Below are 15882 nucleotides of genomic sequence, written 5' to 3' on the forward strand. Positions count from 1 at the left end.
CTGAACTTCAGTGTCCTTAAATATAAAACAGAAATAGCAATACCTACTTCATGAGTTTGCTACAAAGATAAAATTAAGTAACTTATATCAGCAGCTCAGTTCAGCAGATAGAGCACTTCTGTGCCAGGCCCCGTCCCTGCCCTGTGACTTTAGAGGTACGAAATAGTCCCTGCCCCTAAAGAACTTCTGGCATAGTTATAAAGTATCCATTATTACTATTTAGAAAACAATAAGAGTCCTACCTCAGAATGATTTAGAGTATTTATATTTGCTATATACTATGCAAGAAATGTTACATCTAGTTGACTACAGACAACTGTTTAGAAGAAATATGTGTCATGCCTTCTCTCGTGAATCCTACTAGTCTTTCCATTCCAAGTTTCTATCAACTGTAAGTAGACAGGAGTGAAACACTCATCCAATTTCTTTAATCACTGATTAAAGTTGCCCTCCACAGCTGTAAGGAAAAGCATCATACAGTTGGCCCCAGGGTAGCACAGACTGCAGAGGCTTAAACCACGAAAGGCTATTTTCTCACAGTTCTGGAGGCTGGAAGGCCAAGGTGCCAGCAGGATTGACTTCTGGTGAGAACTCTCGCTGCCTGCTCAGTGTCCCCTCACACAGCTTTTCCTCTGCATGTACAGAGAGAGAGAGAGATCTCTGGTGTCTCACCCACATCTTAGAGGGACACTAGTCCTGTCAGATTGGGAGCCCACACCCTTAGGACCTCATCTAGCCTTAATTACCTCCTGAAAGGCTCTCTATCCAGATACAGTTGTACTGGGGGTTAGGGCTTTAATATACAGAGAGGTGGCAAGGAGACATACAATTCTGTTCATAACCAGCATATTCCTGTTGGAGCAGTAAAGATTTTCCCATAGGAGAAAACACTATTTTTGTTTTAATGGTTATTCTGAAAAGCACAAATTCAGAAGAAGAGATTTGATATAATAAATATATGATCTAAAAAGTCATTACAAGCTGGCTCAGTCAGTTAAGCGTCTCCCTTTGGCTCAGGTTATGATCTCAGGGTCCTGGGACCAAGTCCTGAATTAGGCTCCCAGCTCAGCAGGGAATCTACTTCTCCCCTCCTACACACACACTCCTCTGGTGCCCTCTCTCTCTCTCTCTCAAATAAAATATTTTTAAAAAATAAAAAGTCCTTACAATTAATTGGATATGAGCATCGTCTTTTGCCACTCTTGAAGAAACTGGTAATGTCCACTTCCTTGGGATAGTAATCATCCATCTGCGTATTATAATAACATATTCTTTAGGCATGCCATTTGAATATTTTCACCCTACCTGAAAGACTTCTTTAATCCCTTCAGTGATTGTAAGAATCCTAAGAAGCAGACCCTTAAACCTACTATCCTATTTCCTATGAAGTGGTTGTCACAATAAAATGTGACCACCTCCTCCTCTCTCCATACCAAGTTCACAGTGAGTTGTTGCTGTAGTCCAGGTTGGACGTGAAATTTGTCAGGGAAAATGTGTTACGCTTGGTCTGGCATAGCATGATCCTGCCATTTAAGAAGTCACAGCTAATAAGAGGCAGAGACTGAAAAGAAACAGCAGACCCTAGTTATCATGTTAGTATCTCATTTCCAGTGCAATATCTTTATTTTTTTAATAATAAATTTATTTTTTATTGGTGTTCAATTTGCCAACATACAGAATAACACCCAGTGCTCATCCCATCAAGTGCCCCTCTCAGTGCCTGTCACCCAGTCACCCCCACCCCCACCCCCGCCCTCCTCCCCTTTCACCACCCCTAGTTCGTTTCCTAGAGTTAGAAGTCATTATGTTCTGTCTCCCTTTCTGATATTTCCTACCTATTTCTTCTCCCTTCCCTTATATTCCCTTTCACTATTATTTATATTCCCCAAATGAATGAGAACATATAATGTTTGTTCTTCTCCGATTGACTTATTTCACTCAGCATAATACCCTCCAGTTCCATCCACGTCGAAGCAAATGGTGGGTATTTGTCATTTCTAATGGCTGAGGAATATTCCATTGTATACATAGACCACAGCTTCTTTATCCATTCATCTTTCGATGGACACCAAGGCTCCTTCCACAGTTTGGCTATTGTGGACATTGCTGCTAGAAACATTGGGGTGCAGGAGGTGTTTCATTGCATCTGTATCTTTGGGGTAAATCCCCAACAGTGCAATTGCTGGGTCGTAGGGCAGGTCTATTTTTAACTCTTTGAGGAACCTCCACACAGTTTTCCAGAGTGGCTGCACCGTTCACATTCCCACCAACAGTGTAAGAGGGTTCCCTTTTCTCCGCATCCTCTCCAACATTTGTGGTTTCCTGCCTTGTTAATTTTCCCCATTCTCACTGGTGTGAGGTGGTATCTCATTGTGGTTTTGATTTGTATTTCCCTGATGGCAAGTGATGCAGAGCATTTTCTCATGTGCGTGTTGGCCATGTCTATGTCTTCCTCCGTGAGATTTCTCTTCATGTCTTTTGCCCATTTCATGATTGGATTGTTTCTTTGGTGTTGAGTTTAATAAGTTCTTTATAGATCTTGGAAACTAGCCCTTTATCTGATACATCATTAGTGCAATATCTTTAAATAATGCTTTGCCCTAATAAATTATTTCCCACATAAGGAGCAGCCTTATAAATTTAGGAACCAGAAATTAAAGTTCAGCTTTATCCTTTGATTGAAAAGTTGATGATAAGGGTAAGAAGAATGCATGAAATACACTTTATTAGGAAGTTTACATTTTACATTGTGACATGAGGACTTAAAATTAATTTAAATGACTAACGCTTGAAAGAAAGAAAAAGTTGTTTAGCTTCAAAAATATAAGCATGAGGAATGATAAGCTGTTTGTTGAATAAGCTATTTGTAAGAAAAGCTCTTGGGCAGCCCCAGTGGCTTAGCGGTTTAGCGCCGCCTTCAGCCCAGGGTGTGATCCTGGAGTCCCCGGATCGAGTCCCATGTCAGGCTCCCTGCATGGAGCCGGCTTCTCCCTCTGCCTGTGTTTCTGCCTCTCTCTCTCTCTCTCTCTGTCTCTCATGAATAATTTTTTTAAAAAAATCTAAAAAGAAAAGAAAAACTGTTTATCTTGCTCAGGATCATTCACAATGTACTTATTTTTCTTTTGTTTTTGCCATCCACATAATGCCAACACTTGGCTATTGCTACTTTATTCATTATCTCACGCAGCATATCTAATGATGTTAATGTTGGAATGTACCAAACATAAAGTATATTCTAAATATGTTCAAAGTATATTCAAATATACCCATCGTCGAAAACCATCAACCTAAAATTTTAATGAAGAACCATTAGATAATATCTGAGAACAGAACTATACATTTGCAGACTGATCCCTGTATTGAATCCGTGTGATCTTTTCATGACTTCAGAAGGAAGAAGGGCAGAATTAACGTTAGTGAGTGAAGGACCTTACATGATACCTTTTACAGTCCTGACTTCACTGTGAAATAGATATTGTAACCTTCTCTAGGTAAAGAAAAGAGGATTCAGAGAAGGTAGGTGCCCTGATTAAGTTCACACCGTCTGTGAGGGAGGGAGCCAGGAATCACACCTAGGTCTCTAAAGGAGAGAAGCTAAAAATCATACCAATATTGTTCCTTTTTGTTTGTTTGAATTTAAAACTCACCACCATTCTCTGTCCCTTCAAGTAAGTATAACAGAGAAAAAATAGGCCATTCCTCGCCTTTTAGACATTAGTATGTTCCCTCAGATGTTTGGCAGCATCTGTTATGTTCAAAAGGCATCTAATAAATTATACTGCCAGTTTTGAAGAGATGGAAGGAGGGAAGGATTATCCAATAGTTTCATCTTTAAGGTTAATCCTTGCCCCCCAAAAGTGTCAAGTCCTTGTCAGTTGTCCTAAAGAAAGATTCTCTGTTATATGATTTTTTTATTATATTTTTAAAGATTTACTTATTTGAGAGAGAGAACAGGAGTGGAAGGAGGGGCAGAGGCAGAGGGGACACAGACTCTCCACTGATTGCACAGCCTGACTTGGGGCTAGATCCCAGGACCCGGAGATCATGACCCGAGCCGAAACCGAGTCAGATGCTCAACCAACTGAGCCACCAAGGTGCCCCTATATGATCTTTTAAAAGAAGAGTTCGTAATGCTTATTTACTTAGCATTCTTAAAAACGAGACATGAAAATGGGCTAAAAACCATCTGGAGCTTTCTACAGTAGGTTGACTTAAACACAAGTTGCTCAGCAGTAAGCATCTCTCTTTCCGCTGGGCCAACAGGCTGTGTTCAGGCTCAACACCTCTTTGGAAGGAAGACGCCCTGTCACCTCCAAGTAGCTACTGCTTCTCTTGTCTTCCTCTGCACACATACCCTTGTCAAGAAGTACACGCCATCTCACCCCACCAGAAGAACAAAGTGCAGTGCACTTTGTGTTCTGGGTAGGAGTGTGTGTGTGTCTATGTCTGTGTACCCCCTGGTTCAGTTCTGAGCTCCTAGATACAGGAACTTTTCTATTCCTTGTATCTTTCCATGGTGACCTATTTAAGGATATAGACAATATATTTTGAATTAAAAACCAAAGCATTGAGTGAAATAAGTCAATCGGAAAAGGACAAACATTACATGGTCTCATTCATTTGGGGAATATAAAAATTAGTGAAAGGGAATAAAGAGAAAGGAGAGAAAATTAGTGAAAATACCAGTGAGGGTGACAAAACATGAGAGACACCTAACTGGGAAATGAACAAGGGGTAGTGGAAGGGGAGGTGGGTGGGGGGTTGGGGTGATTGGGTGATGGGCACTGAGGGGGCATTGGCGGGATGAGCACTGGGTGTTATGTTAAATGTTGGCAAATTGAACTCCAATAAAAAAATTAAAAATAAAATTAAAAATTAAAAAAAAACAGAGCATTCTTACAAAGAGAGACCAGCTTTCTTGTCTGTGACAGGCACCTCACTGTGGAATAGGAATGAGACAGACCATGCTTCACATCAGTACCTATACCATATACATATTTTGTCACATTTTTTCTGGGTTCCAACAACTATTTATTCTTTAATTGTACCAGAACAAGTTATTTTATTCCAACAATTTTGAGTATTTGCATAGAAAGTATTAATGTTCTCAAATTGTTCTTGCCATATTTTCAGGCTCAAACTGTGGGGCTCCCCGTGACCATTCATTCACCGAACGTGCGGCTGATGCGATCTGCCCTCCTCCCACAGGCGTCCAATATGGAGGCCTTTTCATTCCCGGCATCCGGCTGCCAGGCAGAAGCAGCATTTATGGAAGAAGAGTGTGTCGACACACCAAAGGTACGGGCATGTTTGAAAGACTGTGAGCTGCAGGTTGGCTGGGCCCTCACTTTGGTCCACATGTGTTGTACTTTGGCTTTGCTGACCTTTGTCATTTCCTCAAGTCACTCAGAAGTGTTGTTTTTGTGCAGAAGACTTGAAAAAAAATATCCGGGCTACATTTGGCTCTCATCGTCATCTTATCATAATGGCTGTCGTGTGACTTGTCAGACCTTATACATACTTTACAAAATTTTTCTTTCCCCTCCCTCAACCAGTTCCTTCCCTCTTCATGTTTCTAGATCCCTCATAGGTGTGGGATTACAAAAAAATTGTAATTCTGAAAACAGACATCTAATTTTTGTTCTGAGTCGGGCTTTGTTATTATTGCCTCTTTTCTGCACATGTGCTACAGATAAAAAGTGACAGGCCATCTTTTTTTGTTCAGTGGGGTTCTTTGTCCAGTTTGAGTATACATAAAGGAGATTATTTTTGTGTACTGCATGAAGTTGGCTTTTAATACATAGAAGATGACAGCTTCTCATTTAAGGGATACTTATTAACTTCTAATCCATGTTTTATATACTTAGCATCAAGTGGTGTCCCGAAGCTTGTATCAATGGGCAGACTTTAGAATGTGTTCAAGGATAGATTCCATTCTTCACTAGCTGTGTGAACTTGGGCAAGGTGACTGCTTTGAACCGCTGTGCTCTGTAAAGTAAGAACACCCAACTCTGTGAGACTCTTGGGAGGATTAATTGAGATAATGTGTGTGAGGTTCTGGACATACTGTAAACACACATTATTGATTTCCTGTCTTTTTAGCTGCTTTGGGTAATAAAAGTATAACTCAGACATGAATTCTGCCTCCAGATTTATAGTTTATCAGAGGAGACATGATGGGTAACTAAAGACAATGTCCCAGGTGTTGGATAAACTGATAAGATATAATCAGTCCCTTAAAGAGATATAAATCAAAGTGCTACAAGTCTGGATGGAGGCAGGGGAAGTTGCTTTTAGATGATTTCATCAGGAAAGTCTAGGTTACCTGTCAGAGCTGGGGATTGAGAGGTGGGCAAAATAGGGGTGGATAGCATCTTGGTGGGGGGGAAAGCCTGAGCAAGCAAACACCAGGGAAGCTTAGGTCCACCTTCCTAAGAACAATAACTCAGTGTGTGTATGCGGGAAAGGGCAGATGAAGGGAAGTCGTATGAAGTAAAGATGAGAAGCTTGGCTTTGAATGGCAAGTCCAAGAATACAGGCTTTTTCTCTGGGCTCTGGTCCTCAACAAAAGAGTGTATTCCAGTATCATCAAAAGAGGGTTTCACAGGAACTTCAGTGAAGAAATAAGTGAAGGAAGTGAAAGGTTTTGATCAAGGAAGCCCTCAAACCCACATTGTGCTTCAGAAGTTATCCGGGAAGGTGGGGATAGGGATGGTGTAAGCTTAGAGTATGTGGAGAGCTGATTCAGAGGTTAGGTAATGTGTTTGGCTAAACTGTAGTCAAGACAGCTTGAGGCCAGGCTGCACAAGCAGGTGTTGGGCTGAGTTGCTGACGGCGAAGAGTTAATGTCCATGTCCCTGAGGACATGGCCGCTTCCTGTGGATAGTGTGTTTTTCTCTGCCTGTGGTTGCCTATAGGATGTTCAGTAACCTCATCTACTTCAACATTCTCACCTAGAAATTTAGCTATAAATTGGAACAATATAATTCATTTATTTTTAAGATCTGATTCCCTTGAAACAATTAAAATGCATTCTGCTAAAAGCTTATCTGTGAGGGCATCAGGCCTGAAACACAGATTGGGCACTGTCTGCTGTATTATATAGGGCAAACTATTTTTAAAGCTTGTGATTGTTACCGTAACTAGGAAACAGACAGGAAATGAATGATTTTATGAAAGATAAAGACAGTGACTAGATGGTGTATTTGCATTTGTAGGAAGAACAGTGCCATGCTGGAACTGGCCACCCACAATGGTTGTGCCATCCTGGTGCTCAGCCAGGCCATAGACCTCTACTCATCCTACTTGTGGACCATTGCATTTATGTCAGGAAGAATGCTTGTCCCTCTTCCCTCCCTAGTACCTCCTTTTGGAGGTCAGTCAGTAAATGCACATGCACAGAGCTATCAGAGCTCCCACCCTGTTGTTCATACTGCTTCACACGCATTTACTAGGATACCTACTTTTTGTCTTCTAAAAGATGCTTCATAAATGAATGTGTTGTTTGTCCATTTCTACTCCCAGTTGTTGGCAGGTATTGTCCATCACAGAAATTTTACCTCTCCTTTTCTCCCAGAAGTCTTAAAACTATCAGTAAAATCCCTTAGGGAGTCTGCATTGAAACACTGGTTTGGGGTTCCTCTAAAAACTACCTTCTTTCTGAGACAGTCACCCAACTCTGAGCAGTAACTGAGACCACAGGTGACAGAGAGACCATGTGGAGGGGAAGGTGTACAAACCCTAAAGGGGCAATCTTTCTCTTTTAAGGGTTTCTTTGAGAATAATCAGTTTCTTTCCAGTTTTATTGAGAAATAACTGACATCACTGTATATAAGTTTAAGGTGTACAGTATGATGATTTGATTTACATATATCATGAATTTACCACAGTAAGTTCAGCTAACATCCATCTTCTCATATAGATCCAATAAAAAGAAGAGAGAAAAAAAAGTAAAAAAAAATTATCCTTCTAAAAAAAATTATCCTTCTGATGAGAACTCTTAGGATTTATTCTCTCAAAACTTCTCTTAAAGTAGCAGTATTAGCTGTAGTCATCGTTGTGCATCCCATCTCTGGTAGTTATTTATCCCTGGAAGTTTGTGCCTTTTGATTACCTTCCTCCAATTTCCCTTCCCCCCGCCCTCTGCCTGTGGTGACCACAAGTCTGGTCTCTGTTTCTATGAGCATGGTTTTGTTCTTCTGGTTTTTCCAATTCCACATCTAAGTGAGATCACACAGTCTTGGCTGCTGTGACTTATTTCACTTACCATAATGCCTTCAAGATCCTTCTATGTGTTGGAAATGGTAGGAAGTCCTTGGTTTTTCATGGCTGAATAATATTCCATTATGTACATACATATAGCACAACTTCTTTATCCATTCATCTATTTGGACACTTGGGGTTGTTTCCACATCTTGGCTGTGATGAATAATGCTGTTAACACAGCAGTGCAGACACCTTTCTGAGCTAGTGTTTTCATTTCCTTTGGATGTAGGAATAATGAGTTTTGTGTACACACACACACACACACACACATACGTTTAGTCACTTTTAACATTTATAATGAAAGGATTTTCCAGGCTCCTTCATAGCTGGATAGCTAACCTGGGCAAATGCAAGTGTGCCAGGTATGTTTCCTCTTAAATAAGAGTAGGTCTGAGAAGAATATACTTCTGAGGCTTTATAAATGAGAGACAATTAACATTTTACTTTTGAATTTGAATTTTTAATTTATAATTGAAAAAAATAAAACAATCAGAATCATACATGGAAAATTCAGAGAATTTCCATAATTCTATAATCCCACTACCCAAAGATAGGTATATTTTGGCATGTTTCCTAAGAGTAGAGTATAGGTGAGTCAGTAAGTAAGTATAGGGTGGCTCAGTCAGTAGGTAGACTTATTAAAACAAAATTGTATTTTATTATATGTAATTTTGTTTTGACTAAATATAACATCAGGAGTATTTTTCCCCATCATGAAATCTGAAAGCTTAAGTTAACAACAGTCTAATAATATACTGTATTTATTTAATGGCTATTTTTGGATGTCAGGTACTTTAATTTTTTTTGCTTCCTTAAATGTGCTTCAAGTGAATGTCCTTGTGTCTAAATCTTTGACTAATACCTCTGATTAATTTCTTAGGATAAATTTCTAGAACTGGGATTATCCAGTTCTTTTTCACCTGGTTATCTGTTTAATTCTCAGTGATAAAAAAAAAAGTTTTAGAAGAAAATGGTATAGTTTTATTCTCCCACCTTTAAAATTTTTAGTTATAAAACATCATCTTTGGTCAGGAAATAATAAGAGATATGGTATTTTAGTTAATCCTTCCTAGAAACTACTTTACACATGAGAGAAATTGAGCTTTATGGAAGTTGAACAACTTGCTGCTGAGTGGTGGAACTAAGGTTTGAGCCAGCACCTCCTCTGTACATGCCCAACTTGCTGGGCAGTGAGGATACAAATGAAATATGACATATTGTCCGAGTTCACTGGCTAATACTGCACATTGATATGTTGCCCATCTGCACTGTCGCCATAACAAAACACCCAGGCTGGAGGTTAAGCAACAGAAGTGTATTTTCTCACAGTTCTGGAGGCTAGAAGTTGAAGATGAAGGTTCTGACCACTTTTATTTCTGGTGAGGACACTCTTCCTGGCTTTAGAGGACCATTGTCTCTCTCCGTCCTCCTATGGCCTTGCCTCTGCGCTCCCTTGGGAAGGGAGAGCGTGTGAGCAGGAGCACACACGTACGAGCTTTCTGGTATCTTTTCTTATAAGGATGCTAGTGCTCCCAGGTCAGGACCCCATCCTTGTGATCCAAGTTTAACTATTCCTCCTTAGAGGTTGCATTTCCAGATACAGTCACCCTGGGGATTAGGGTTTTCATACATGAAGCAGGGGGTGGACATGGGAGTCGAGACACATATTCAATCCATAACAGTCTATCAATCTTTTGTGCTAGAATCTTGTATTTTGTGGTAGACCCAAGGGTGATAATCAACTAATGGCAGAGTTTTTCAGAGTTTGACTTTACATGTGTACTACCTATTGCAATGAGGTCTCTTACTAGATAGAAGTGATTGATTGAGGGGTGCCCAGGTGGCTCAGTCAGTTGTGCGGCTGACTCCTGATTTCCGCTCAGGTCGATCTCAGGGTCGTGAGATGGAGTCCCGTGTTGGGCTTCATGCTCACTGGGGAGTCTGCTTGGGGTTCTCTCTCTTCCTCTCCCCACCTCCCCACCATGCTTACATTCTTTCTTTAAAAAAAAAGTGATCAGTTGAGCTTTAAGGAAAGACAAAAACCGTGTATTAAAAAATGTCCATTTCACCTATGTATCTTGAAGTCCTGTAATTTACAGTCAGGCTAGATTATTTCCTAGAGCAAAAGATCTTATTTCTAGTAGCTTAGGTCACATAGGTAGATCAGCCCAATATTTGAGTCACAAAATCCTAGGGCTGAATTCGTTCTGTCCAGACCCTGGGTAAATCAGCAGGCAAGGGTGGCGTGACTGTCACCTGTTTCTGGAAATGAACTTAGAGCTGAAGGTGTTCACATCTAGTAATGATATATGAGGGCCCCCCCCCCAGTGCTGCTTTCTGATTTAATCATCATTAAACAGCATCTGAAAAACCAAAACCAGATCATTGTTTCCCACGATGAAATTGAATTCAGCAAACGTTTTTAAATGAAAAACATCATTCCTGTTGTAGTCTAGATACGGAGATAATTTGTAAGCAGAGACTTTAAGAAAAGAATGTAAATTTAGGGGAACTGCAAAGTCTTTTAAGTGCTCCAGAAAAGATGACGGTTCTCTATTAAGGAAAAAAAATATAACCTGGTTATAAGGCTAAACTGTAAGAAATAACTGATAAAAGTTTAACAGGTTATAGAAAGTATAAAGATGTTTAGTAGATATTTACTCAATGCCAGTCTTTTCTCAGTTACCTTATTCATTTCTAAATCATCCTTGGCTATTCTTAGATAACTGTATTAGTAGATTGTTAAGGAACTTACATGTATAAATAGAAGTTCCCCAAGAGCCACTGTTTCCTACAGCTACTGAGTGTCCAAACAGGGAACACCTACTGAGGGAAGGGCCGAGGGGAGAATGAGAGTCACTGGCCGGATTTCAGAGTTTTTGTTTCTGGTGCCATGTGGAGAAGATTGGTCTTAGTGTAGGAAGAAAGCATTTCCCTCTGTTTCTTTTAAATGAGCACTTGTCACTTTAAAACCCTGTCATGCATTAGCCACCTTATCCAAGTAGTGGCTACAGCCCCAGAACAGTTTTTATGGAATAGCTGTCCCCTCCCCCAAGCAAACAAAGCTCTGAGTCACCCACAGAGTCTCCCTCTCCAAATAAAGGGCCTTGCAGTGCCTTCAGAGTGGTTGCCATAAGAGGAAAGTTTTTCCTGTGTCTGGCACTGGGGTGTCCCACGTCACCTCTCACATACATGAGCGTCTCGTGCTTCCAAAGGAAACAGTGGCTCCAGGCAGTGTATTCCAGGTGAGAGCAGCACTTAGAACGCCATGTCTTATGACTGGCTGGTCCTGAGCAGCGATTCCCAGGAGAAAATGGATGGATTTCCACGGGGGAATAGTTACGGTAATGAAGTAAATAATTGCCTCCTCGCTGGGGCTCTTACCAGCCAGGAAAACTCACAACCACAACTCCCCTTTGTCTGCTGGTTCTGCTTGCCATTAGGTGGTTTGTTTGGCAGCTGCAGAGGAGGGCAGAGTTCTCACTCGCTTGGGAGTTATGCTGAGTTCACCCTGTGGGATAGGAGCTGTAGGTATTGTGTGTATTGCTGGAGGAGAGAGAATTCAGTGCACTGGTGCTCATTAACCTCTGCTGGAATTTTGGGGCTGTGAGTCATTTGTTATTCTATAATGGAAGACTTTGGCTGTTTGCCATTTCAAATTTTTTTCACTCCTTTTTGCGGTATCAGTCTGTCTTTAAAGAATTCTTTTTTCCATTCCCCAGGCACTGAGAACCAATTAAAGACTAAATCAAATGGGCAGGTACTTAAATTATGAACATAAAAGTACGTCTAGAACCCTCCAGAATGTTTTGTGGTTGAGAATTAGAAGAATGCTAGTGGCTACTCTTTTTTCTTAGCCATGCAGGTTTTTGTTTTTTTGTTTTTTATCTCATCCTCCCCCTCATCGTTTCCCTTATTTAAAAAAAAAAAAATAATAACTGGCAGGCCTCAAGCTAATATATCCCTATTCATCTGGAAACCACTAAAAAAATTGTTTATTGTAATAATGGTGACTCAGAGCAACATGGGAGGCAATGCCAGTTTGGGTCATAAAGGGCTTCTGTCTCTGAGAGCTGCAGTTGACTTGCCTTAACTTCTAATCTGCATGTTGTCATTAGTAACAAATATGTACAGTTTTATTATTTTACTTAATTTCTAGTTTGCCACAAGTCTTGACATTTTTTCCTCTGTGGGTTTTCTTAACGTCTCAGCAGAGCAGCAACTGATAATTTCCTTTCACACTGACATTTAGGTAAATGGCTGTCTGCTGGACCCCGTGCCTCCTGTCCTAGTGAGGAAGGGGTGCCAGTCGTTGCCCAGCAACATGATGGAGACCTCCATCGATGAGGGGCTGGAGACAGAGGGAGAGGCTGAGGAAGACCCCAGCCAGGCCTTTGATGCGTTCCAGTCCACACGCAGTGGGCAGAGACGCCACACTCTGTCGGAAGTCACCAACCAGCTAGTCGTGGTGCCTGGTTCAGGTAGGATATCCAGTAAGCAGTGGATTGAGTCTTCACAACACACACTCCTGCTCCAGTCTCCAAGAAATAGTCATGACACCACTTTTTAGAGTGCCACCTGCATCTTATTCCCTTAGGGACCATGTTCAGCAGGCTATAGGATTAGGTCTACTCAGCAGCTGCCAGAGATTAAAATGAAATATTTCTGAGCTAGCTCCCTCAACAGCCAAGATCCATCTGAGTACTGTGTGATCCATCAAGGACTCTGGCTTCTCTGGAGTGGCAGAGATCTTATGGGCAAAGGTTTTGGGGCATTCACCCCACTAATTCGAAGCTGATTAAATTGACATGTAAAAAGTCTCTGGAAAGGTATTTTGGTTGGAGATTGGAGATAAGGATGTCGTAGCTGTGCAACTCAAGCTGGTTATCCTCTGTATCCCATGTTCAGAGAAGCTGCTATTTGCTACTGGTCATCTCTCTTTTTTGGTTTGTTTTTCTCTTAAAGGGAAAATTTTCTCCATGAGTGACAACCCATCCCTTGACAGTGTGGACTCTGAGTATGATATGGGGTCTGTTCAGAGGGACCTGAACTTTCTGGAAGACAACCCTTCCCTGAAGGACATCATGTTAGCCAACCAGCCCTCCCCACGCATGACATCTCCCTTCATCAGTCTGAGACCTGCCAACCCGGCCATGCAGGCTTTGAGCTCCCAGAAGCGAGAGGCCCACAACAGGTCACCAGTGAGCTTCAGAGAGGGCCGCAGGGCGTCAGATACCTCCCTCACCCAAGGTGACTGGCCGCTCTGTCTCATAGCTTGTAAAACTCTTGTGTTGCGGGACTTGAGGGCATTTGTGGCCATGTTGGTTTCACACCTCCGATCACCAAAAGGCCTCGTGCTTTAAACTATTCAGTCATTCTTCTCTGTTTCAGGAATTGTGGCATTTAGACAACATCTTCAGAATCTGGCTAGAACCAAAGGAATCCTAGAGTTGAACAAAGTGCAGCTGCTCTACGAACAAATAGGACCAGAGGCAGACCCTGACTTGGCCCCAGCCACTCCTCAACTCCAGGACCTTGGTGGCAGTTGCCCTCAGGTGGGTGCCCTAGGCCCTTCCCACAGGGGCTCTGCAAGTACAAGTACTTTGTCCTGGAGGAGTGCCATATCACTTACAGGATTTACTGCAGTCCCAGAGCAAACAGGTCATTTTGGAGAGCTCACAGCCTGAAAGCTTTCCTTGTTGTTACCTCCTGCCACTGACGGGTTACACCCATCCACACTGGTCCCAGATGATTAGTACCATAAGGAGGTATAGACACACTGAAGCAATGTGTGGTTCCAAGGGCAAATGTTATATGAATGGCCTCTTACGGCATCATGGACCACCCTCCCCCCACGTATACAACGTTCAAAACAGTCACCCACAGAATGCGAACTTACAGCCTTTACTCTTGATGTGAGATGTGAGATCACTTCATTAATTATTAAGTGGATTAGTTGTGCTAAAAATGACCCAAAAATATTGCTGTTTATCCAACACATTTTATTTTGAGCCTATTTTCAGTGCATCAAGGATATTCTAGCATTTGATGCCCACACGAAGGTCATGGCCTCCCGGTGACATCAAGAGCCTTTGCTGCAGTACTGACTAGGTAATCGTTCACTGCAAAGTGATTAACCCTCAGCCTATTAGTTCTGCGAAGAGCTTTGAGCATATCTTACAGAGCTGGAGTTCCTCTTGGACATTTGCCAAGGTGCTTAAACAAAGAAATGAAACTTTCCCCCACATGGAGAACTGAAAATGTTTTCACACCCCTTGCCCCTCAGGAGGAAGTTCAGCAGCAGAAAACGGTCCCCGCTGTGCCCAACAGTGTGCGTCCTCAGCTTTCGCCACGGCAGAGCCTAGAAGCCCAGTATCTCCAGCATAGACTCCAGGTGGGACCCTCCCCGGGTACTCCAGCTCAGTATGCTCACCCAGAATCTGCTTTTCTGCACACAGAAACCTGTTTTGCTTGGTAGTTTTTAGGGTAGCTGCTTTTTTCCCTCTAAGCAGGTAGCTTTGACTCTGGATTTGTAGTTTCTAGAAACATGTTCAGACTTAGCCTCATGCTTATATTGGCAGCAGAGAAGGATTTGTCCTCAAGCCCCAGGAAACGAGAGTGCCACCAGTAGGAATGAGAAACCCAGTTTCTCTGCTTCTAATGTTGTGCCTCTTAATGAATAATAAATAAGATGGAAATCTCAAGCCAACAAAATTTTACTATTAGCTTTCTACATTTAATGCCTGAAAACCTTTACAAATGATACAGATCCCAGTTCCTTCAGCAGGCCTTGTGGCCTTTGCTGTCAAGATATAACTCCACACTGGAAAAATTAGAAAGGAAGACAACCATGAGCCACTTTTAACTCTGGGAAACAAAGGGTTGCGGAAGGGGAGGGAGGGAGGTGGATGGGGTGACTGGGTAACGGGCACTGAGGAGGACATGTGATGGGATGAGCACTGGGTGTTATACTATATGTTGGCAAATTGAATTTAAATTAAAAAAAAAAGCTTTAACTCCACTCTGCTCGTTGTTTTTCATCACTATAAGCCTTGTAATCCTCGAGGACTATGAGAAAAGGAAAAACTGGTTCTGGTCCAGACTGGGACAGCGCAGGCCTGCTGACCCAGTGCCATTGGGCCTCAGAGAACGAGCATCCACGCCCTCCCCCTGCGCAGATGCTGGAGGACACAGTTGGTCTCATCCTCAGGCAGACAGACGGGCCAATGGCTGCATCCTAGATGACATCATATTGTGCTTATACTCTTTTTCTACTTTTCCAGAAGCCCAGCCTTCTGTCAAAAGCCCAGAACACCTGTCAGCTTTATTGTAAAGAACCACCACGGAGCCTTGAGCAGCAACTGCAGGAACACAGGTGAGAGGGTCCCTCTCTTGGTTGAAGACTTCAGGATGCTGGCTGCGTAGTCCTCCCTCCAGCCCCTGGTGTTTGCCTCTCCTGGGAAACAGTTTTCAAGATGTGACTGCTGACATAGATATTCCAGTGTCCGTGACAGGTGGGCCCATCAGGAGGTGGCAGGCCGGAGTTTGCTTTCTTTTCTTTCCCTTCTAGTATTTCCCATCGAGTTCTGAATAGACAGACCTAAGCTTTCAGAATCC

General features: G+C 42.1%; 1 protein-coding gene across 1 annotated transcript in view; it reads left to right on the top strand.

Annotated features, from left to right (window-relative positions):
- Positions 1-15882, top strand: part of SIK2 (salt inducible kinase 2) — a 130850-nt gene that overhangs the window by 108574 nt on the left and 6394 nt on the right. Inside the window, exons 9-14 of the mRNA XM_055306223.1 lie at positions 5134-5298; positions 12518-12746; positions 13231-13515; positions 13657-13820; positions 14552-14659; positions 15549-15640. Of these exons, the coding sequence (XP_055162198.1) occupies positions 5134-5298; positions 12518-12746; positions 13231-13515; positions 13657-13820; positions 14552-14659; positions 15549-15640 (1043 nt within the window). The remainder of the gene's footprint in view (positions 1-5133; positions 5299-12517; positions 12747-13230; positions 13516-13656; positions 13821-14551; positions 14660-15548; positions 15641-15882) is intronic.

This window comes from Nyctereutes procyonoides, unplaced genomic scaffold (assembly GCF_905146905.1).
Source record: "Nyctereutes procyonoides isolate TBG_1078 unplaced genomic scaffold, NYPRO_anot_genome, whole genome shotgun sequence".
NCBI classification, from domain to species: Eukaryota; Metazoa; Chordata; class Mammalia; order Carnivora; family Canidae; genus Nyctereutes; species Nyctereutes procyonoides.